The sequence below is a fragment of the Loxodonta africana genome, chromosome 4 (genome assembly GCF_030014295.1).
Source record: "Loxodonta africana isolate mLoxAfr1 chromosome 4, mLoxAfr1.hap2, whole genome shotgun sequence".
In the NCBI taxonomy this organism is placed as follows: Eukaryota; Metazoa; Chordata; class Mammalia; order Proboscidea; family Elephantidae; genus Loxodonta; species Loxodonta africana.
Genome location: NC_087345.1, coordinates 106,133,968 through 106,158,095, shown reverse-complemented (window position 1 = coordinate 106,158,095; position 24,128 = coordinate 106,133,968). Strand labels below are relative to the sequence as shown.

Sequence of the window (24,128 nt, the reverse complement as noted above, 5' to 3'; positions counted from 1 at the left end):
GCAGCTGCAGGATTCAGAGCAGGTAGAAGTCAGAAGGTCCACTTATATTCAGATGCAGGCCACACGCCCAAGGAAACTCCCCTTCAACTGATTGCCTACTCATAGCAGATCCTGTCATGGGGGTGATCACATATAAACACTGAGAATCATGGCCCAGCCAAGTTGACACACAATCGTAACCATCACAGTCCACCCCTTGTCTACTTGGCACATGTACACATCCTCCCAAACCCTACATAATCTCTGAATAAAGACAATTACAAAGTCATACTTGCTTCTAACATGATACCACTAACATGCTTACAACTGAAAACACACTAGCTCCGTTTATGTCTTATAAGTGAAGAAAACAAAAATATTTTATGCATACACACAAAGCAGAAATACTCATAACAATTACAGTCTTCATTTCTGCAACTGGTCATGTGGACGTAACTGGTATTCAGAACCACCTTGTTCCAGCACCATTCCATAGTCCCTTTTCCTTCAGCAAGCACCCCAGCTGGTCGTGGTGGGGTGACCCAAGCCTTCATTCCTGAAGGGTCTGGGCCATTAGTATTCATGTCGGAATTGGGTTGCTGTGGTTTTCCACTGACTTTAATCACAGGGCATGGTAGTGTTAAGAGATACCCTAAGGAATCTCCTGTATTCCATACATACTCTTCTTTACCTCCATTATGTAATATTAATCCAATTTCCTCTTGGTAATCAGGATCAATCACACCAACCAGTATGATAACTCCCTTCTTTGCCTGTTGATCCAGAGGCATAAGGAGCCCAAAGTGGCCAGGTGGCATTCTTAGCTTCCAATTCAGTGGAGTCAGTGATGTGTCTCCAGCTGGGACATTCCTCCTTTTGGAACTAAGACCTCTAAACCTGCACAGCATAAGGTCATGGGGGACAGGAAACAAAAATCTTGTGAGTGGTTCACTAGGGATAATAGTGAATGGTGCCACTCTTATTTCCACCCTTTGATTGCTGGACCCATGAATCCTGGCTATGGGAGAAATAGCTCCATATATTGGACACTGGCTTAGAGGATATACAGCCTCCTGAAGGATACTTCCCCAGCCCTGCAAGGTATTGCCACCTAGCTGGCACTGTAATTGTGCCTTTAGGAGGCCATTCCATTGTTTTATCAAGCTAGCTGCTTCAGGTTGATGGGGAACATGACAAGACCAGTGAATTCCATGAGCATGGGCCCACTGTCACACTTCATTTGCTGTGAAGTGAGTCCCTTGATCTGAGGCAATGCTGTGTAGGATACCATGACGGTGGATAAGGCATTCTGTAAGACCATGGATGGTAGTTTTGGCAGAAGCATTGCATGCAGGGAAGGCTTATCCATATCCAGAGTAAGAGTCTATTCCAGTAAGGACAAAATGCTGTCCTTTCCATGATGGAAGTGGTCCAATGTAATCAACTTCCCAACAGGTTGCTGGGTGATCACCTCAAGGGATGGTGCCATATCGGGGACTCAGCATTGGTCTCTGCTGCTGGCAGATTGGGTACTCAGTAGTGGCTGTAGCCAAGTCAGCCTCGGTGAGTGGAAGTCCATGTTGCTGGGCCCATGCATAACCTCCATCCCTGCCACTTTGTTCATGAGCCCATTGAGCCATGATGGGAGTAGCTGGGGAAAGATGATGACTAGTTTCCACAGAAGGTGACATCGTATCCATTTGATTGTTAAAATCATCCTCTGTTGAGGTCACCCTTTGGTGAGCATTCATGTAAGACACAAATATCTTCACTTCCTTGGCCCTTCCAGAGAGGTCTTTGCACATACCTCTTCTGCATAAATCCCTGTCTCCAGTTTTTCAATCGTTTTCCTTCCACGTCCCTGACCATCCAGCCAAACCATTGGCCACAGCCCATGAATCATTGCACAGTCACATACCTGGCCATTTCTCCTTCCAAGCAAAGTGAAAAAACAGGTGCACTGCTCAAAGTTCTGCCCACTGGGAGGATTTCCCTTCACTGCTGTCCTTCAGGGAGGTCCCAGAAAGGGGCTGTAGTGCTGCTGCTGTCCACTTTTGAGTGGTGCCTGCATATTGTACAGAACCTTCTGTAAACCAGGCACAAGTTTTCTCTTCTTCAGTCAACTGATGATAAGGAGCTCCCCATGAAGCTATAGGTGCAGACTGGGAGGTGGAAGGTAATGTGACAGGAGTGGAGACCATGGGCATTTGAGCCCCTTCCTCATGCAACTTACTTGTGCCTTCAGGTCCTGCCCAGGCCTAATCTTGTATATACCACTTCCATTTAATGATAGACTGCTGCTGTGCACGTCCAACTTTATGACTCTCTGGGTCAGACAACACCCAGTTCATGATGGGTAGCTCAGGCTGCATGGTGACCTGGTGTCACATGGTTAAACATTCAGTCTCTACTAAGGCCCAGTAACAAGCCAAAAGCTGTTTCTCAAAAGGAGAGTAGTTATCTGCAGAGGATGGCAGGGCTTTGCTCTAAGATCCTAAGGGTCTGTGCTGTGATTTACCAATAAGAGCCTGCCAAAGGCCCCAACCAGCACTTCTATCTGCCACTGACACTTCAAGCACCATTGGATCAGCTGGGTCGTATCGCCCAAGTGGCAGAGTAGCTTACACAGCAGCCTGAACCTGTTACAGAGCCTTTTCTTGTTCTGGGCCCCACTCAAAACTAGCAGCTTTTTGAGTCACTTGATAAATAGGCTGGAGTAGCACACCCAAATGAGAAATATGTTGCCTCCCAAATCCAAAGAGGCCCACTAGATGCTGTGCCTCCTTTTTCGTTGTGGGAGCAGCCAGATGCAATAATTTATCCTTTACTTTAGAAGGAATATCTCGACGTGCCCCACACCACTAAAATTTCACTAAGGTGGAAGGTACCTGAATTTTTGTGGGATTAATTTCCCACCCTGTAGCACCCAGACCCTGTGCCGTCGAGTCAATTCCGACTCATAGCGACCCTATAGGACAGTAGAACTGCCCCATAGAGTTTCCAAGGAGCACCTGGTGGATTCGAACTGCCGACCCTTTGGTTAGCAGCCATAGCATTTAACCACTACGCCACCAGGGTTTCCCCCCAGCACGCAAATGTTTTACCAATAAGTACTGAGTCACCAATACTTCTTCCTTATTAGGTCCAGTCAACATAATGTCATCAATGCAATGGATCAGTGTGACGTCTTGTGGAAGGGAAAGGTGATAAAGGTGCCTTCTGACTAAATTATGACATAGGGCTGGAGAGTTCGTGTAGCCCTGAGGTAGGCAAGTGAAGGTGTATTGCTGGCCTTGCCAGCTGAAGGCAAACTGCTTGGGATGGTCCTTCGAAACAAGTATGGAGAAAAACGCATTAGCCAAATCAATAGCGGCATACCAGGTACCAGGAGATGTATGAATTTGCTCACATGATGAGACTGCATGTGCAATAGCAGCTGCAGTTGGAGTCACCACCTGGTTAAGTTTTCAATAATCTGCTGTCATTCTCCAAGATCCACCTGTTTTTTGCACAGGCCAGATAGGCGAGTTGAATGGAGATGTGGTGGAAATCACTACCCCTACATCCTTCAAATCCTTGATGGTGGCAGTAATCTCTACAATCCCTCCAGGAATGCGGTATTGCTTTTGGTCTAATATTTTCCTAAGTGGGGCAGTTCTAGTGGCTTCCATTGGCTTTCCCTAACATAATAGTCCTTACTCCATTTGTCAGGGATCCAATGTGGGGATTCTGCCAGTTGCTGAGTATATCTATTCCAATTATGCATTCTGGAACTGGGGAAATCACTACAGGATGAGTTCGGGGACCCACTGTGAGATGGACATGAGCCAAGACTCCATTAATAACCTGACCTCCGTATGCCCCCACTCTGACTGGTGGGCCACAGTAATGTTCTGGGTCTCCTGGAATTATTGTCAGTTCAGAGCTAGTATCCTGTAATCCCTTTGGGGAAGGCTGGGAGAGAGATTAACAGTATAAATTTTTGGCAGTGTACTGGAGTCCTTCCTCAAGGGGCCCTGGCCTCCCCTTCATTCAAGGGGCTGTGAGTCTTTAAACTCATTCAAGTCTGGGAATTGATTGAGGGACTGTGACTCTTTATTCTGGCGATTTGAGTTAAACTGCTGTTCACCTGACCTGGAATTCATCCGTTTGTACAGATCAAGTAAATATTTAGTAGTTTTCCTATTTGTTTCACTCCTAGGGACACTATGACTAAGTAGCCGATGCTGTAAGTCCATACGAGTCAGACTGTTCTGATTACTGCTTTGACCCTGCTGTCCATTACTGTAACCATGCCCATCTTGTCTTTGTGGATTGAGTACCACCTCTTGACCCTTACTCCCACAAGTTCAGTCAGCCCATTGTAGTTAGGTGTCTTAATTCAGTTAGGGCAGTTCTTACTGTCATCTGATTTACATATAATAACAATCACAACCAGTCTTCAAGGATGCTGAAACTCCCTTCACAAATTTGTTCCTCACACCTGTGGTAAAAGCTGTGTCCTCTGGGCATTCCATGTGTGGGTCTGTGGGTCAAACCTGCTAAATCCACTCTAGCATGCCAATTTCCCTAAGCCTTTGGATACCTTCTTCTACAGTATACAAAGAGAGGTCTGATACTTCAACTTGATTTAGTGTAGGCCACCACAAAATGCATGCTTCAGCAGCCCAACAAAATAAACTATTAGATCCTTTTCTAACTTCTCAAGCTGAAACACTGAATGAAGAATGTGTGCTTAGTGGACCCATATCAATAAACTTAGACTGATCCATCTTTATAATCCTTGCACCATTTTCCCACACCCTTAATAAACATTCCCACACATATTCCCCAGATTTCTGTTTGAAAATATTAGAAAAGTCAAGCAGTTCTTTTGGAGTGTAGTATACTTCCTCCCGGGTCACACTTTTGGGGCTCACTGGGGTTTAAGGAAACCCTGGTGGCATAGTGGTTAAGTGCTATGGCTGCTAACCAAAAGGTTAGCAGTTTGAATCCACCAGGCACTCCTTGGAAACTCTATGAGGCAGTTCTACCCTGTCCTATAGGGTCGCTATGAGTCGGAATCCACTCAAGGGCAGTGGGTTTGGTTTTTTGATTTTGGGGGTTTAAGTCTAGTTACAGGTCTAGAAACGAGAATCAGTAGTGTGGAATTGTTTTGAGAACATTCAGCATTGTCTTGTAAAGCACCTGTCTCAGGTGATGCCCCAGGCAATGACTGAAGCAAGGGATCTTTAGAGGCAGCTGGGCTAGGGCTAATCTCATTAGATGGGAGGGGAGGGGCTCATGGTTTTTCTGGGCAGAGTGGTGTAGCAAACAAACAGGAACTAATCTATTCAGATGGGAGTAGTTCCGCTGGCAGGAGTGATTTAACAGAATTTAGGGGCTCTCTGCCTCCAGCTTCTTGATTATCTGCCCATGTGTCCCCATCCCAAGTTTCAGGATCCCATTTCTTTCCAATCAGTGCCCTCACTTTAACTTCAGACACCTCTCAAGGTTGGTAGTGGAACTGGCACTATAATTCAGCCACTCTTACAGGTAAAACTCCTGGTTTGGTTTTTGGCAATATTAGCTCTGTTATTATGAGAAATAAGGCTTTCTTTCAAAGCACAAGTGGAAACTTTGAGGTTGTTTACGCGGTACTTGAGCTTTGACTCTGAAGCCCTGAGTGCATCTCTTTTTTTCACCAGTTGTCTAGCAAAAGTAGGACCAGCCAACCAGCTTCCTTATACTTCTTATTCTGACAAAACTGTAGAAAGATAACACGTGTGTGTTCACCCAGACCCTTGCCTTTCACCAATACCTGATATGTTGGTGGTGAAATTTTGCATATTTGTATCACCACCTCACACCGTGGATTAGCAGTGTCCTCTTTACTGCTGGGACCAGAGTCATCAACATCTTTAAGACTAACCAGACTTGAGAACCAATTTAGAAAACTCATGCTTACAATTTTGTTTCTATAGGACCACTGTCAGTACCAGATGTCTTAGGCTGGGTTCTCTAGAGAAGCAAAACCAGTAAAGCATATGAATGTATATATTTATATATATATATTTAGAGAGAGAGAGAGAGATCAAGGAAACGGTGCACATGATTGTAGAGGCTGGAACGTCCCAAGTCCATGGATCAAGATAGAGGCTTCTCCTGATTCACATAGCCACAGAGACTGGTGAACCCAGGATCAGCAGGTTGGAGAGTAGGGCTCTTACAGGCTGTGAAGATTGACTAATTCCAGGATCAGGAGGCAAGACCGCAAGGCTTCTCCTGATTCACATAGCTGTAGGACTAGTGAACCCAAGATCGGCAGGTTGGAGAGCATGGCTCTTGCTCACAGGCTGTGAAGATCAATAGATCCCACGATCAGCAGTTAAGCTGCTAGCTCAAGTCCTGAGAACTCAAGGTCAGACGAACAGCAGGTAGCTGCAGGATCCAGAGCAGGAAAAGCCAGAACGTCCACATATATTCGGATACAGGCCACACGCCCAAGGAAACTCCCTTTCAACTGACTGGCTACTCATAGCAGATCCCATCATGGGGATGATCACATATAAACACTGAGAATCATGGCCCAGCCTAGGTGACGTACAATCTTAAACATCACAGGGTGTGTCTACCCGATCTACTGCAAAGCTTCCTTTTTCCCTCCTTAATGTAATGAATACCCATATTGTGGGACTGTGTTTTGAGACTGTAAATGTGCTTTTACCCACTGGTTTTAGAATTCACTCATGTTTTTCTTGCTTGATTCAACTATTGCTGTTATGGTTGCCAACAGTGATTTTTTTAATTCCTTCACTCTTGTATATTTATTTTTTGGTTTTCTACTGTAAGGAAGAGCTTTCTCTTCACTCTCATCTATTTATTTGTAACAACATAGACTAATATTAAAATATGCTGTAATCCATATTTTAATTCAGATCATACCGCATAAACTCTCCAAATGTAGTCAAAATATATCTATTTGTTTCCTGTGATAACAGCAATAGGGCAAAACAAACAAAAAACTTCAATTTATATAGAGGTCAGACGTATGGAATCCTTGGATGGCGCAGACGTCATAGCTGGAAAGGATTTTGTGGGTGACAAAAAAGGAGGAATCAGAGGTGATTGTATGATTTTAGGTCTGATGTAATAGAGAACTTCCGAGAAGATTTTGAGAAGAAGGTGATGAGTTGAGGTCTAATCCAGGGAGAGGTAGTTAGTTTGATGTGTGAAACTAAAGCTCAGGGATGGTGTCTGAGCAGCAGATATGGGTTGGGGAGTAGCTGTGTGCTATCACCAAGGCCATACTTTCCAACTACTGATCCTTCTTTGCTTCCAACTTTCACATTCCAGTCACCAGTAATTATCAATACATCTCAAATGCATATTTGATCAATTTCAGACTGCAGAAGTTGTTCAAAATCCTCAATTTCTTCATCTTTGGCATTAGTGGTTTGGTGCCTAAATTTGAATAATATTTGTATTAAGAGATCTTTGTAGGCACATGAATACTATCCTATTATTGACAGTGTTATATTTCAGGATAGATTTTGAAATGTTCTTTTTGATGATGAACGTGACACCATTTCTCTTTGTCTTTCCCGGCAGCGTAGGCCATATGATTATCTGATTCAGAATGGCCAATACCAGTCCATTTCAGCTCAGCAATGCCTAGGATATCGATCTTTATACATTCTATTTCATTTTGACAGCTTCCAATTTTCCTTGATTTATACTTCATACATTCTACTTTCTGATTATTAATAGAGTTTGCAGCTGTTTCTTCTCATTTTGAGTTGTGCTGCATCATCAAATGAAGGTCTTGAAAATTTTACTCCATCCACGTCATTAAGGTCCCCTCTACTTTGAGGAGGCAGCTCTTCCCTAGTTGTATTTTGAGTGTCTTCCAACCTGAGGGGCTCAGCTTCTGTCACTGTATGAGACAACGTTCAGCTGTTACCCCTAAGTTTTCACTGGCCAGTTTTTTCAGGAGGAAATCGCCAAGTCCTTCTTCCCAGTCTAGTCTTAGTCTAGAAGCTCTACTGAAACCTATGCACCATGGGAAACCCTGATATTATTTGAAATACCAGTGGTATAGCTTCCAGTGTCACAACAACACACAAGCCAACACAGTATGACAAACTGACAGACAAGTGGGAGCAGGCAACCTTTGCTGACCCCTGAATGTTTTAGATTTTGATTTCTTAAATTTCCCAAATAATATTTATTTAGATGCTAGAGAGTTGGAGGACTTGAGGAGAGGGAATCATGTTTAAAGCTGTCAGTCATTCACAATTTTTATGATTTAGCTGAGTAAATTGCTTTCCTCTTTCTCTAGCCGAGATTGTTTGTGTGGAAAGAACAGAGAATGGAGAGAGAGAAGGTTGATACTTTTAGACCATGGTGTACTTTGCAGGTGGAGAAAGAGATAAGACTTAAATAACTTTTGTGACCCAACTTGGGACATTTAATCACAATTTTTTAAGTTGAGAAGTGGAAGGGGGAGCCCTTCAGGTATGTAATCCAAACCACTACCCAGTACTGGAATCCCGGTGCAGGTGACATTAACATTAGACTCTGGTTCAGTGTTGGTTGCAGGGTACTTTTCACTCAGCCTTTCATTTCAGTGATTTCGGCACTCCACAGATGAATATTTCAGACAAATATAAAAGGAAAAGGAATCGTGCGTTTTAAATTACCAATTTCCAAACCAATTTTTTAATAATTTTCGCATTTAAAAAATCGAGATATAATTCATATAACATTCAATTCACTGAAGTGTACAGTTCAGTGGCTTTTAATATACTCATAAGGTTGTACAACCTTCACCACTGTTTAATTCCAGAATACTTTAATTACCCTAAAAAGAAGCCCATACGCATTAGCAGTCACTTCCCATTTCCCCTTCTCTCTGGTCCCTGTCAGGCATCAATCGACTTTCTGTTTCCATGGATTTGCCTATTCTGGACATTTCATATAAATGGATTCGTACAATATATGATCATACAAAGTATGAATTATTTACTGTCTTTCTTCACTAACGTGTTCAAGGTTCATCCATGTTGTAGCATGTATCAGGATTTCATCCTTTTTTATGTCTGAATAATATTCTTTTACATGGATATAGTATGTTCTGTTCATCCTTTCAGCAGGTGATGAACATTTGAGTTGTTTCCATTTTTTTGGCTGTTAATGAGTAATGCTGCTATGAACAGTTGTTTACAAGTTTTTTTTTTTAATATTTTTACTGTGCTTTAGGTGAAAGTTTACAAATCAAGTCAGTCTGTCATACAAAACCTTATATACACCTTGCTGTATACTCCTAGTTGCTCTCCCCCTAATGAAACCGCACACTCCTTTCCACTCTGTGTTTCTGTGTCCATTCAGCCAGCTTTTGTCCCCCTCGGCCTTCACATCTCCCTTCCAGATAGGAGCTGCACACACAGTCTCATGTGTCTACTTGATCCATGAAGCCCACTCCTCACCAGTATCATTTTCTGTCTTATAGCCCAATCCAATCCCTGTCTGAAGAGTTGGCTTCGGAAATAGTTCCTATCTTGGGCTAACAGAAGGTCTGGGGACCATGACCTCCGAGGTCCCGCCAGTCTCAGTCAGACCATTAAGTCTGGTCTTTTTATGAGAATTTGAGGTCTGCGTCCCGCTACTCTCCTTTTCCTTCGGGGGTTCTCTGTTGTGTTCCCTGTCCTGGCAGTCATCGGTTGTAGCCAGGCACCATCTAGTTCTTCTGGTCTCAGGCTGATGTAGTCTGATTTATGTGGTCCATTCTGACTCTTGAGATCATACTTACCTTGTGTCTTTGGTGTTCTTCATTCTCCTTTGCTCCGTGTGGGTTGAGACCAATGGTTGCATCTTAGATGGCCGCTTGTTAGCGTTTAAGACCGCAGACACCACTCTCCAAAATGGGATGCAGAATGTTTTCGTAATAGATTTTATTATGCCAGTTGACTTAGATGTCATCTGAAACCATGGCCCCCAAAACCCCACCTCTAGTATGCTGGCCTTCGAAGTGTTCAGTTTATTAAGGAAACTTCTTTGCTTTTGGTTTAGTCCAGTTGTGCTGACCTCTTTTGTATTGTGTGTTGTCCTTCCCTTCACCTAAATTAGTTCTTGTCTACCATCTAATTAGTGAATTCCCCTCTCCCTCTCTCCCTCCTCTCATAACCATCAAAGAATATTTTCTTCTGTTTAACTTATTTCTTAAGTTCTTACAATAGTGGTCTAGTACAATATTTGTCCTTTTGTAACTAATTTCACTCAGCATAATGCCTTCCAGATTCCTCCATGTTATGAAATGTTTCACAGATTCATTGTTGTTCTTTATCGATACATAGTATTCCATTGTGTGAATATACCATTATTTATCCATTAGTCTGTTGATGGGCACCTTGGTTGTTTCCATCTTTTTGCTATTGTAAACGGTACTGCAGTGAACATGGGTGTGCATATATCTGTTGGTGTGAAGGCTCTTACTTCTCTAGGATACATTCTGTCTAAGGAGTGGGATTGCTGGATCGTATGGTATTTCTATATCTAGCTTTTTAAGGAAGCACCAAGTCGATTTCCAAAGTGGCTGTACCATTTTACATTCCTACAAGTAGTGTATAAGTGTTCCAGTCTCTCCACAACACCTCCAACATTTATTATTGTGTGTTTTTTGGATTAATGCTGGCCTTGTTGGAGTGAGATGGAATCTCATTATAGTTTTGATTTGCATATCTCTAATGGCTAATGATCGTGAGCATTTCCTCATTTATCTGTTAGCTACCTGAATGTCTTGTTAGTGAAGTGCCTGTTCATATCCTTTGCCCATTTTTTAATTGGGTTACTTTTCTTTATCTGTGGAGTTTTTACCAGGTTTTCGTATCAGGGTTATGCTGGCTTCATAGAATGAGTATGGTGGTATTCCATCCTTTTCTATGCTCTGAAATACCTTTAATAGTAGTGGTGTTAACTCTTCTCTGAAAGTTTGGTAGAACTCGGTAGTGGATCTGTCAGGGCCAGGGCTTTTCTTTGTTGGGAATTTTTTGATTACTTTTCAGTCTCTTGTTATAGGTTTATTTAGTTGTTCTACCTCTGGTTGTGTTAGTTTAGGTAGGCAGTGTGTTTCTAGAAATTTTGTCTATTTCCTCTAGGTTTTCAAATTTGTTAGAGTACGACTTTTCGTGGTACTCTGTTATGATCCTTTAATTTCAGTTGGGTCTCTTGTGATATCGCCCATCTCTTTTCTTATTTGGGTTTTCTTCCTCTCCTGTTTTTCTTTTGTCAGTCTGGCCAAGGGCTTATCGATTTTGTTAATCTTTTCAAAGAACCAGCCTTTGGTCTTGTTAACTCTTTCAATTGTTTTTCTGTTTTCTATTTAATTTTGCTCTAATTTTTATTATTTGTTTTCTTCTGGTGCCTGAAGGTTTCTTTTGTTGCTCTCTATTTGTTCAAGTTGTAGGGATAATTCTTTGATTTTGGCCCTTTCTTCTTTTTGGATGTGTGCATTTATTGATATAAATTGACCTCTGAGCACTGCTTTCACTGTGTCCCAAAGGTTCTGATAGGAAGTGTTTTCATTCTCATTGGATTCTATGAATTTCTTTATTCCATTCTTAGTTTGTTCTATAATCCAGTCGTTGTTGAGCAAAGTGATGTTCAGTTTCCATCTGTGTGATTTCTTTTTCCTAATTTTTCTGTTATTGACTTCTAGTTTTATGGTTTTATGGTCAGAGATGATGCTTTGTAATATTTCAATGTTCTGGATTCTGGTAAGGCTTGCTTTATGGCCTAATATGTGGTCTATTCTAGAGAATGTTCCATGTGCATTGGAAAATAAAGTCTACTTGGATGCTTTTGGGTGGAGTGTCCTGTATATATCTATGTGGTCAAGTTGGTTAATTGTGGCATTTAGCTCTTCCGTGTCTTTATTGAGCTTATTTTCTGGATGTTCTGTCCTTCACTGAAAGTGGTGTGTTGAAGTCTCCTACTGTTATTGTGGAGCTGTCTATCTCACTTTTCAGTGCTGACAGAGTTTATGTGTCTTGAAACCCTGTTGTTGGGTATATAAATATTTAATATGGCAATATCCTCTTGGTATATTGTCCCTTTAATCATTACATGGTATTGTTCGTTATCCTTTGTGTTATATTTAACTTTGAAGTCTGTTTTGTCAGAAATTAGTATAGCCACTCCGGCTCTTTTTTGATTGCTGTTTGCTTGATATATTTTTTTCCATCCTTTGAATTTTAGTTTGTTTGTGTCTTTAAGTCTAAGGTTTGTCTCTTGTAGGCAGCATATAGCTGCATCATGTTTTTTTAAAATCCATTCTGCAGCTCTCTATCTCTTTATTGGTGCATTTAGTCCATTTACATTCAGTGTGACTATAAATAGGAGTTTAGTGCTGTCATTTTGATGCCTTTTTTTGTGTGTTGTTGACAGTTTCATGTTTCCACTCATTTTTTTGTGCTGAGAAGTTTTTCTTTGTAAATTGTGTGTTCCTCTTTTTCATTATAGTTGAAAATGTTTTTGCTGAGTCTTTGTTTATCTTTTTTATTTTGAAGTGTAGGATTATTCGTCTTCTTTGTGGTAACCTTAATATTTACCCCTATTTTTCTAAGTTTAGACCTAACTTGTATCCCCTACATCGCCTTGATTTCCTCTCCATATGGAAGACGTATGCCTACTTTATTTAGTTCTTCTTTATTGATTTAATGTCATCTTTTACATAATGACATCACTGGTTCCCTGTTTTGAGCGTTTTTTTATCTTGATTTATTTTTGTGATTTCCATATCTGAGTTGATATGTGGTTGCTCTTTTCCGTGTTCTAATGTTGGGTTGATATTGGATATTATTTGATTTTCTAACCAGAGAATTCCCTTTAGTATTTCTTGTAGTATTGGTTTGGTTTTTGCAAATTCCCTAAACTTCTGTTTATCTGTAAATATCTTAATTTTGCCTTCAAATATTTGAGAGACAGTTTTGCTGGATATATGATTCTTGGTTGGCAATTTTTCTCCTTCAGTGCTTTATATATGTCATCCCATTGCCTTCTTGCCTGCATGGTTTCTACTGAGTAGTCCGAACTTTTATTGATTCACCTTTGTAGATGACTTTTCACTTATCTGTGGCCGCTCTTTAAAGTTTCTCTTTATCTTCGGTTTTGGCGAGTTTGATGATAATATGTCTTGGTAACTTTCTTTTGGGATCTCCCTTGTATGGGGTTCAATGACCATCTTGGATAGATATCCTTTCATCTTTCACGATGTCAAGGAAGTTTTCTGCCAACAAATCTTTAACAATTCTTTCTGTATTTTCTGTTATCCGTTCCTGTTCTGGTATTCCAATCACTCGCAAGTTCTTCTTGATAGAGTCCCACATGATTTTTCGGGTTTCTTCATTTTTCAAAATTCTTTTATCTGATTTTTTTTCAAATATATCGTTGCCAAGTGTTTTATCATCAGTCTCACTAATTCTCCATTCCACTTCCTCAATTCTGCTCCTCTGACTTTATATTGAGTTGTCTAATTGTGTAATTTTATTGTTAATCTTCTGAATTTCTGATTGCTGTCTCTCTATGGGTTCTTGCAGTTTATTAAATTTTTCATTATGTTGTTGAATAATCTTTTTAATTTCTTCAACTGCTTTATCTGTATGTTCGTTGCGTTTTTCTGTGTGTTGCCTGATCTTGTTCCTGATGTCTTGAAGAGTTCTGTATGTTAATCTTTTGTATTCTACATCTGGTAATTCCAGGAATACATTTTCATCCAGGAGAGTCCTCGATTCTTTGTTTTGGCAGTTTGTTGAAGCAATCATGGTCTGCTTCTTTACGTGATTTGATATTGACTGTTGTTTCCGAGCCATCTATATTGTATTAATTTGTTTTGTGTTTGCTCACTGTGTCCTAGTTTCTTGCTTTGTTTTGTTTTGATATACTCAAATAGCCTACTAGAGTGAGTTGACTTGATTATTGGAGCCTTTGAAGTGCTAATGTCCAGTACCAGATGGCTAGAGCTGTTACCAGGTATATGAGCCGAGGAGTCCATTCACTATTCTTGTATAGATTCAGCTCAGGTGTCCTAATAGTTGGTCACCTAGTGTATGGTGTAGGCTCTCACCTATTATCTTAGAGGAGCAGTGGTGATGGGTGTATGCACTGGTTTCTGGTAGCTGCAGGGGCTCACACTCTGAGGAAGGCAGGGGGCTGACAGCCTTCCCCCAAGTGTCAGTGAGGAAGGAGCTTCTCTGTTCTCTAGAGCGCTCTGGTGGATGGGCTGTGCAGCTGTACCTTAGGCACCCAATGCTTATACATGTAAGGACTGGTAGACACCACTATCCTTGGACTCCTTTTGTGGGTGGCTGGAGGGCATGGATGGAGCCTTCAGTCCTCAGGCCCCTGCTGTGGGTAGGTGAAGGCCCTGTTTAATAGGCAGAGTGGTATCAAACCTCCAAAACCTGCCTCTCCTTTGTACAGCTGAAACAGTTACAGTCAGACCTCAAACAGATTCGCCCTTGCAATATAATAGCCACCTGGATCCATGAATGGGTGAGAAACAAAGTCTGTGGATTGCTTGTGCCTGGGCTGGAGCTGCTTCTGCTCTGAGCTTCCAGATTAGGGGAGTTGGCAGAGTATTTTCCCCCCGTTTGTTAATTTGTTCCTTCTCCCAGGCCAGGAGAATGGCTCAGGGAGTGCAGCAGGCCCTATCTTGGGCCCAGGGAAATCCACTGTTAAAGAAGCCAGCTGGGGCAGAGGGAGGAGGAATCAAACAGGAGAGAGTTCTTTCAAAAGAAGGAGGTATTAGATCTGCACAAGGTAAATTAGACAAAATCACTTATCTTGTGCTGTTTTATCTCAGATTTCAGAGAAGTGTGTAGCCTGTGTGTACTGGCTGGGACTCTGCGGAGATTGTCCCCTTCTTTCACTGAAGCAGCTGCTTCCTAATCACCATGGCCAGCCCCGCTGTAGATATGCCACAGGGTCAGGGGTGTGACACTCTGCTTGCCTTCTTTTGCTGAAGCTGCTGTGTCCCAGGAAACTACCATCAACCCCGCTGCATTTGTGCAAAGGAATGTGCCAAGGAATTGGAGCTGAGGCACCACGCAGGCTCGGCAACTCGTTGCTGCTTCTGCACTATCTCCCCATCCCCCGTCACTCAGTCCGGTTCCTTAACTTTGCCTTTGATGATCAGGGTTCCTAGCTTGTCATATATATAATCTATTCACTTGTTTCTTCAGGTCTTTAAGAGGGATCAGCAGAAGCGTCTGACTACTTCGCCATCTTGGCTCTGCCTCTGTTTACAAGTTTTTGTATGAGCATTTTTTTTTTTTTTAAAGAAACCCGGGTGGCATAGTGGTTAAGAGCTACAGCTGCTCACCAAAATATCGGCAGTTCAGTTCCACCAGGCGCTCCTTGGAGACTCTATGGGACAGTTCTACTCTGTCCTATAGGGTTGCTATGAGTCACAATCAAGTTGACCGCAGTGGGCTTTTTTTGGGGGGGGTTATATGTTTTTAATTTTCTTAGGGAGGGGACTTGCCGGACTATATGGTAACTCTGTGTTTTAATGTTTTGAGGAACTGCCAAATTGTTTTCCAGAATGATGCTACTATTTTACATTTTCCCCAGCATGATGAGGGTTCCAATTTCTTCACACTTTGTCAACACTTGTTATTGTCTTTTTTTTAAGGTGCTAGATCATTCTAGAATTTTTAAAGAACATAGCACCTTGAACCCCTCATCCCATTTCTTTGTCATACCTTTTTCAGCTCGATGCCTCTTTTCCCCTCGCTTCTTGAGCACTGCTATCCACATTTCAGCTTCTTCTGTTTTCTTGCCTTTTCCAGCCTGATATAACATTTGGCTCATGTTTATAGAGGTCACGGCTTCATTAAGTTTAGTAATTTGGTGCCAAATATTGATCATAGTTTTCATTCCTTCTTATGTAGTATGTTCTCCTGGTTGTTTTCAGTTAAACTTGTTTTTTCCTTTCCTTTTTTATGTTGTTTCTTTGTATATATCATGTGCTCCTTTTATTTTTAATTTTTAAAAAATTGAGGTGAAATTTACTTAACATAAAATTAACCATTTTAACATGTACAATTTAGTGGCATTTAGTATGCTCACAGTGTTGTGCAGCTACCACATTTGTTTAGATCAAAAGCATTTTCATCACCACAGAAGAAAACTTTGTACCCATTAAGCAGCCGCTTCCTTTTATCCTTTTTCTCTGCCCCTGGCAACCATCCGTCTGCTTTCTGTCTCTACGTGTTTACATATTCTGGATATCTCATATAAAAGGAATCATACAAATATGTTACCTTTTGTTTCTGGTTTCTTTCATTTAGCATAATACGTTTCATCCATGTTGTACCATATATGAATACTTCATTCCCTTTTATGGCTGAATAATATTCCATTGTATGGGTATATATACTACCTTTTGTTTATCCATTCATCTGTTGATGGATATTTGGTTGTTTCTACATTTTGGCTATTGTGAATAGTGCTGTTATGAACATATATGTACAAGTATTTGATTACCTGCTTTAAGTTCTTTGGGGTATGTACCTATGATTAGAATTGCTGGATCATATGGTAATTCTGTGTTCAACTTTTCCACTAAACTATTTTCCACAGCATCTGCACCATTTTACATGTACACCAACAATGGACAAGTGTTCCAGTTTTTCCACATCCTCTCAACACTTGTTATGTCTGTCTTCTTGAATCATAGTGAGTGTGAACTGGTATCTTATTGTGGTGTTGCTTTGCATTTCTCTAATGACTGATGATGTTGGGCATCTTTTCATGTGCTTGTTGGGGTTATCTGTATTTTTATTGTTGAGGTATAAGAGTTCTTTATATATTCTGCATACTGGACTCTTATCAGATACGTGATTTGCAAGTATGTTCTCCCATTCTGTAGGTTGTCTTTTCACTTTCTTGATAGTGTCCTTTGGCGCACAAAGTTTTTAATTTTAAGGAAGTCTAATTTATCTGTTCTTATTCTTTTTTTTGTGTGCTTTCGGTGACATATCTAAGAATCCACCGCCAAATTGAAGGTCACAAAAACTTATCTCTATGTTTTCTTTTAAGAATTTTATACTTTTCGCTCTTACATTTAAGTCTCTGATCCATTTTGAGTAAATTTTTGTGCCTGTGGTGTGAGGTATGGGTTGAATTTCATTCTTTTGCATGTGGTTTTCCAGTTGTTTTAAACTGTTTATTGAAGAGACTGTTCTTTCCCCAATGAATGGTTTTGGCACACTTATTTAAAAAAAAAACAAAAAAGGCCATAGATGTATGGGTTTATTTCTGGACTCTTCAAAATTTATTCACTGTTCTATAGGTCTGTCCTTATGCCAGTAACACAGTTTCAAAGTATGTTTTGAAATTGGGAAGTTGGAGTTCTCCAATTTTGTTGTTTTTCAAGATTGTCTTGGGTCTCGGGAGTCCCTTGCAAATTCCATATGAATTCTATGATCAGCTTTTCCATTTCTGCAAAGAAGGCTGCTGGGAGTTTGATAGTGATTGCATTGAATCTGTAGGTCGTTTTGTGGAGTATTGTCATCTTAATATTAAGTCAGATTCAGACTCTTGGTTGACTTTTTTTTTTCTTTCAGCACTTCAAATATGTCACCATACTGCTTCTGGCCTCCATGGTTTCTGATGAGAAATCAGCTGTTAAAAAAAAAGTGACAAGTCACTTTTCTCTTGCTGCCTTCAGTATTCTCTTTCAACAGTTTGATTATAATGTATTTTAGTGTGGATCTCTTTGTGTTTATCATACTTAAAATTTGTTGAACTTCTTGAATGTGTAAGTTTATGCCATTTATCAAATCTAGGATATATTTCTTCAAATATTCTCTTTGCCCCTTTCTCTTTATCCTCTCCTTCTAGGACTCTTGATGGTACTCTTGGTGTGATGTCCACAGGTCTTTTTGGCTTTGTTCATTAATTTTTTTTTGGTAATTCTATTTTTCTTTCTGCTCCTCAGACTGGATACTTTAAATAGACCTATCTTCAAGTTCACTGATTCTTCTGCCTACTAAAATCTACTTTTGAAACCCTCTAGTGAATTTTTCATTTCAGTTATTCTACTTTTCAGCTCCAGAATTTCAATTTGGTTCCTTTTTGTAATTTTTGTTTCTTTATTTATAGTCTCTCTTTGTTGAGACATTGTTTTCATGGTTTCCTTTAGTTCTTTGTGAATGTTTTTCTTTAGCTCTTTGTACGCTCCCAAATTAGATGTTGTGTGCCGTTAAGTCAATTCTGACTCATAGCAATTCATATGACAGTAGAAAACTGCTCCATAGCAATTCATATGACAGTAGAAAACTGCCCCATAGGGTTTCCCATTGTACTCCCTTATATCCTTTTTATTTCTATAAAGTTGGTAGTAATGTTCCCTCTTTTATTCTTGATTTTAGTAATTTGAATCTTATCTGTTTTTCTTAGTTAGTCTAGCTAAAAGTTTGTCAATATTGTTGATCTTTGCAAACAACCATCTTTTGGTTTTGCTTTTTCTCTATTGTTTTTATAGTCTCTGTTTCATTTACTTCTCTTATTTTTATATTTCCTTCCTTCTGCCTGCTTTGCAGTTCCATTTACTCTTTTTTAGTTTCTTAAGGTACAATGTTAAGTTGTTGATCTGAGATCTCTTTTTTTTTAATGTAAGCATTTACAGCTATAAATTCTTCTCTAAGTACTGCTTTGGCTGTGCCTCATAAGTTTTGGTACCATGTTTCTTCTTGATGTATTATACCTTGGTGTCTTAGTCATCTAGTGCTGCTATAACAGAAATACCACAAGTGTATGGCTTTAACCAACGGGGAATTTATTTTCTCACAGTCTCGTAGGCTAGAAGTCCAAATTAAGGTTGTCAGCTCCAGGGGAAGGCTCTCTCTCTCTCTGTCGGCCTTCTCATCAATCTTCCCCTGGACTCAGAACTTCTTGGTGCAGAGACCCCAGGTCCAAAGGACGTGCTCTGCTCTCAGCACTGCTTTCTTCGTGGTATGAGGTCCCCCACACTCTGCTTGCTTCCCTTCTCTTTTATCTCTTTTAAGATAAAAGGTGGTACAGGCCACACCCCGGGGAAACTCCCTTTACATTGGATCAGGGAAGTAACCTTAGTAATGGTGTTACAATCCTACCTTAATCCTCTTTAACATAAACTTACAATCACAAAATGGAGGACAACCACACAATACTGTGAATGATGGCCCGGCCAAATGGATACACTGGCAGGGGGCGGTGGGGGGGAGACATAATTCAATCCATGACACTTGGTATTAGTTTTAGTGTTTTATACTATTCCTCCATTGTCTTCCCTTCCTTAATAGATTTTTTTTTTTCTTTAATCAAGTAAAGCTTTAAGTGCTTCCTCCTAGGAATAGATAATATTTACATACTATGTTTCAGGTACTATTTTTTTTTCAAATAGCCTTTATTTCTTAGAACAGCTTCCCCTATTATTAACGTCTTATATTAGTATGGTACATTTGTTACAATGAATTAACCAAGTATTGGTACATTGTTATTATTAATGAAAGTCTATACTTTATTTGAATTTACTTAATTTTTATTTGCTGCCCTATTTGTGTTCTAGGATCCCATCCAGAATACCACATTACATTTTGTTGTACATTTAGGCTTCTCTTGGCTGTGACAGTTTCTCAGATTTTTATTTTTTTATGACTTATTTTTGATGACATTGACAGTTTTGAGGAATACTCGTCAGATATCTTGTAGGCTGCATCTTTACTGGAATTTATGTGATGTTTTTCTCATGGGATTGTGGGATTTTGGGAGGAGGGCCACAGAGATAAAGTGCCATTTTTTTCACCCCACATCAAGGGTAGTACTATCCACATGACTTATCACTATTGAGTTTGACCTAGATCACCTGGGTAAGGTAGTGTTTGTTGTAATGTTACTCTTTTCCCCCTATTTCCATACTATGACCTTTGGAAGGAAGTCACTATCCACAGCACCTACTTAAGGAGGGGGGAGTTATGTTCCCACCTCCTCCTTGAGAGTGGGATATCTACATAAATTACTTGGAATTCTTCTGTATGGGAGATTTGTCTCTTCTCCTCATTTATTTAATCATTTATTTATATCAGTGTGAACTCATGTAATACTTATAAAGAGCTTTATAAACTAATAAACATATAAATCACCATCATTTGAACAAATCACTGAGGGAGAAATACAGAAAGTCCTTAAACAAAAGGATGCTTAACCTCAAAAAAAAAAAAAAAAGCAAATTTAAATGAGCTGTCAGTGTTCATCTATCTAAGGGGCAAAGATTCAGAGAGGTGATAATGCTTAGTGCTGACAGAGATGCAGCAAATTCAGTAAACTCATGTAACAAACTGGTGCCATTTTGTGGCATGCAGTTTTCAGTATCTATGAATGCTTAAAGTCTGTATGCTGTTTAATCACAGCAATTTCATTTGTATGCATTAAATCTAATGAGGTAATCAGATAAGTCAGTAAGATTATATGTAAAAGCATGTTCATTGTAGCATTGTTAATAATAGCAGAAACTGAAAACCATTTTAATATCTTCAACTGGGTACATTTACTATTTAACCATTAAATACATAAGTTAATATACTGATGTGGAAAGATATCCCTGATTGTTATGTTAAAAATAAAGGGAGGTTAGAAAAAAAATACACATAGTACTGCCTCATTTATAGTAAAATATCTACATGTTATAGGCATCATTTTATATATATACAAATATTGTATAGATTTTGAAAACTTGGTTGTGAGAGTATCATGAAAGGTAGGAAAATTATGGGGTTGGGGTGAGGCTATTATTTTCTCTGCTTTTGGATTTTTTTTTTTTAATAAAGGTCATGCAGTGGAAAACTCACATAAATTTTCATTTTAAAAGTCTGTACTAATTTTTTGTCAAATAATTTCTTTGCTGCTTTTTTAGCATAATCTTAGTGAGTTTCAAAAAACTCTGATACACTCATATTACTCTTGTATATTTTGTTTTCAGAGCAGTGGAAAGAGCTCGGTACTAGAAAGCCTAGTGGGGAGGGACCTGCTTCCCAGAGGTACTGGTATTGTCACTCGAAGACCTCTCATTCTGCAGCTGGTTCATGTTTCACCAGAAGATAAACGAAAAGCAACAGGAGAAGAAAATGGTAAATTTAGGAATTGGGATAAGATTTTAAAATTCATTTTTGGTCTGTTCTTAAAAAAGATATTCACTGATTTTGATAATTAGAAATTAGTGGCTGTATCAAAATCAGAAGTCCTGTGAAGAGAATTAGTATACATTTTCCTTATGTAAAAAAAAAAAAAAAAAAACAAGTAATTTTTGTCATTTTGAAGGGCCATGGGTAAACATATTGGGAATAGTCCCTTTTTGATAATTCAGCTCCTTAGTAAACTATTGTTAATGCTATTTATATGAATTTTAATGGAGGATTCAGTGAGACACTCAGTAAACAGGAGTCAGTTTTTGTGTCTGCATTTTAAAGTTTCTTTCCTAGTTTTTGAAACACAACTTTTTTTTTTTAATGTAGATTCAGAATTTAAATCATTTTGATTCTAGTTGAAAAGATTTTGTTTTAAGTAAAGTTAAATGACTTTGTTTTTCAGCTTAGCAATGTTGCCTCGCCATCTGTTTTCTGGTCTTACCATTTGTCTGCTGGGGAAAGCTAACTGATTTATTTTCCCCTTGTTTTAAAGTGAATATTATTTATATGAGAAGTTTTTGTTTTGTTTTTTAAACTATCCATCTCTTGCTGAGGCTTACCTATATAAAAACCAAACCTGTCCAACTGATTCCAACTCATGCCGATCCACTAGTTTTTAAGATTTCACATCCCCCACCCACCATGTTCAGGCTTAGTCTCCAGCTAAACTCTATTAGGATATCTCTTATTGAATTATATGATTCAGAAGAGGACATGGAACAAAGGATATCGCTGATGTCAGATGGATCTTGGCTGAAAGCAGAGGATAGCAGAAAGATGTTTATCTGTGTTTCGTTGACTATGTAAAGACATTTGACTGTGTGGATCATAACAAATTACGGATAACATTGCAAAGAACGGGTATTCCAGAACCCTTAATTGTTCTCACGCAGAACCTGCACATACACCAAGAGGCAGCCGTTCAAACAGAACAAGGGATATTGCATCATTTAAAATCAGTAGAGGTGTGTGACAGGGTTTTGTCCTTTTACCATACTTATTAAATCTGTATGATGAGTAAATAATTCAAGAAGCTGGACTGTATGAAGAAGAACAGGGCATCAGGATTGGGGGAAGACTCATTAATAACCTGCGATATGCAAATGACACAGCCTTGTTTGCTGAAAGTGAAGAGGGCTTGAAGCACTTACCGATGAAGATCAAAGACTGTAGCCTTCAGTATGGATTACACCTGAACATAAAGGAAACAAAAATCCTCACAACTGGACCAATAAGCAACATCATGATAAACTGAGAAAATATTAAAGTTGTCAAGGATCTCATTTTACTTGGCTCCACAATCAACGCCCATGGAACCAGCAGTCAAGAAATCAACCGATGTATTGCATTGGGCAAATCTGCTGCAAAAGACCTCTTTAACGTGTTAAAAAGCAAAGATGTCACTTTGAGAACTAAGGTGCACCTTACCCAAAAAAAAAAAAAAAGGTATTTTCACTCACCTTATATACATGTGAAAGCTGGACAATGAATAAGGAAGACCAAAGAAGAATTAATACATTTGAATTGTGGTGCTGGTGAAGAATATTGAATATACCATGGACTGCCAGAAAAATGAACAAATCTGCCTTAGAAGAAGTACAGCCAGAATGCTTTTTAGAAATGAGGATGACAAGACTTCACCTCATGTATTTTGGGCATGTTATAACGAGGGACCAGTCCCTGGAGAAGAACATCACGCTTGGTAAAGTAGAAGGTCAGGAAAAAAGAAGTCCCTCCATGAGATGGACTGACACAGTGGCTACAATAATGCGTTCAAACATAGCAGTGATTTTGAGGATGGCATGGGACCGGGCATGTTTCATTCTGTTGTTCATAGGGTCGGTATGAGTTGGAACTGACTCCATGGCACCTAACAACAATGAATAATAAATATGGAGTATTAAAATAAGGAAATATGCACTATCCTTTTTTATAGGCAGTTCTTTTTTTTGTTGTCGTTAAACCGAATATATATTTTTAAATGTGTATTCAGATTTTAAGTTGCTTATTAAATATGTATCCTATGTTACTCATACTTAAATGTATTAATGAGTTTTAAAATGTCTGATGAGAGTAATAGTATGTTTAATCTTCCTGTTTTTGTTCAGTGTTTAGCTCAGATTTTAAGTCTTATAAAATAGCTCTAATTATTAAATTACATTTGCAGCAGAGTATCATGTTTGTTTCTTAGCCACAAAGATCTACCTTTCAAAGAAGTTTCATTCTACTTCTTATATTCTGATCTAGGATAGGATGATAATATTCATGAAATTGAAGTTTCTTTAATTTCTGTATCTGACTTTTCCTTCATTTATTATAGGAATAATTGGTGATGACTTTTTTTTTTTTAATCACATTTGTGCTAAGCATCTACTATGATTCTAGGAAGTTAATTACGGAAGCAAGTTAATGAAGTTGTAGGTGTTGACAAACATTTCTGGATAGACTCCCAGAGGATATGTAGGAGCTTCAATTATATTAGGTAGCTTCTTGGCATATTATTCATCACTTTGCATTTCTGTAATATTTTTTCATTATTGAATTCTGAACCTTGAATTTAATCATTTTGGACTAGTCTATGTTCAGCTTCAAATATATATAGAATAATACATTTTACATTTCATTCCTATTAACTGATTTCATCAAATTTGCCAAGTAGCTTAAACTAAGACTTTAAAAACTATATGGCACTAGTTCTCCTCCTTTTCAGTTTTTTCAGTAACCTTGAAAAGGACAGATGATATCCTAACTTTCAAGAAAGCTATTTGCAAGTGTTGCTATTGTTTCCTTAGATAAAACTTGTTAGAGAAGGATGTACAGGCATACCTCATTTTATTGCACTTTGCAGGTATTGCGTGTTTTACAAATTGAAGGTTTGTGGCAACCCTGTGTCGAGCAAGTCAACTGGCACAATTTTTCCCAAAGCATGTGCTCTGCTCACTT

The 24,128-nt window shown here is 39.2% G+C and overlaps 2 protein-coding genes across 10 annotated transcripts in view; one reads left to right on the top strand and one right to left on the bottom strand.

The window, feature by feature from the left end:
- DNM1L (dynamin 1 like) overlaps positions 1-24,128 on the top strand; it is a 71,561-nt gene that overhangs the window by 5,525 nt on the left and 41,908 nt on the right. For all 9 annotated transcript variants that reach the window (XM_064284398.1, XM_064284400.1, XM_003405714.4 and 6 more), the window contains exon 2: positions 20,981-21,128. In XM_064284398.1, the coding sequence (XP_064140468.1) occupies positions 20,981-21,128 (148 nt within the window). The remainder of the gene's footprint in view (positions 1-20,980; positions 21,129-24,128) is intronic.
- The window catches only part of YARS2 (tyrosyl-tRNA synthetase 2), a 46,640-nt gene continuing 43,845 nt past the window's right edge, over positions 21,334-24,128 (bottom strand). Inside the window, exon 5 of the mRNA XM_064284402.1 lies at positions 21,334-22,377. Coding sequence (XP_064140472.1) covers positions 22,362-22,377 — 16 coding nt within the window. The 3' untranslated portion in view covers positions 21,334-22,361. The remainder of the gene's footprint in view (positions 22,378-24,128) is intronic.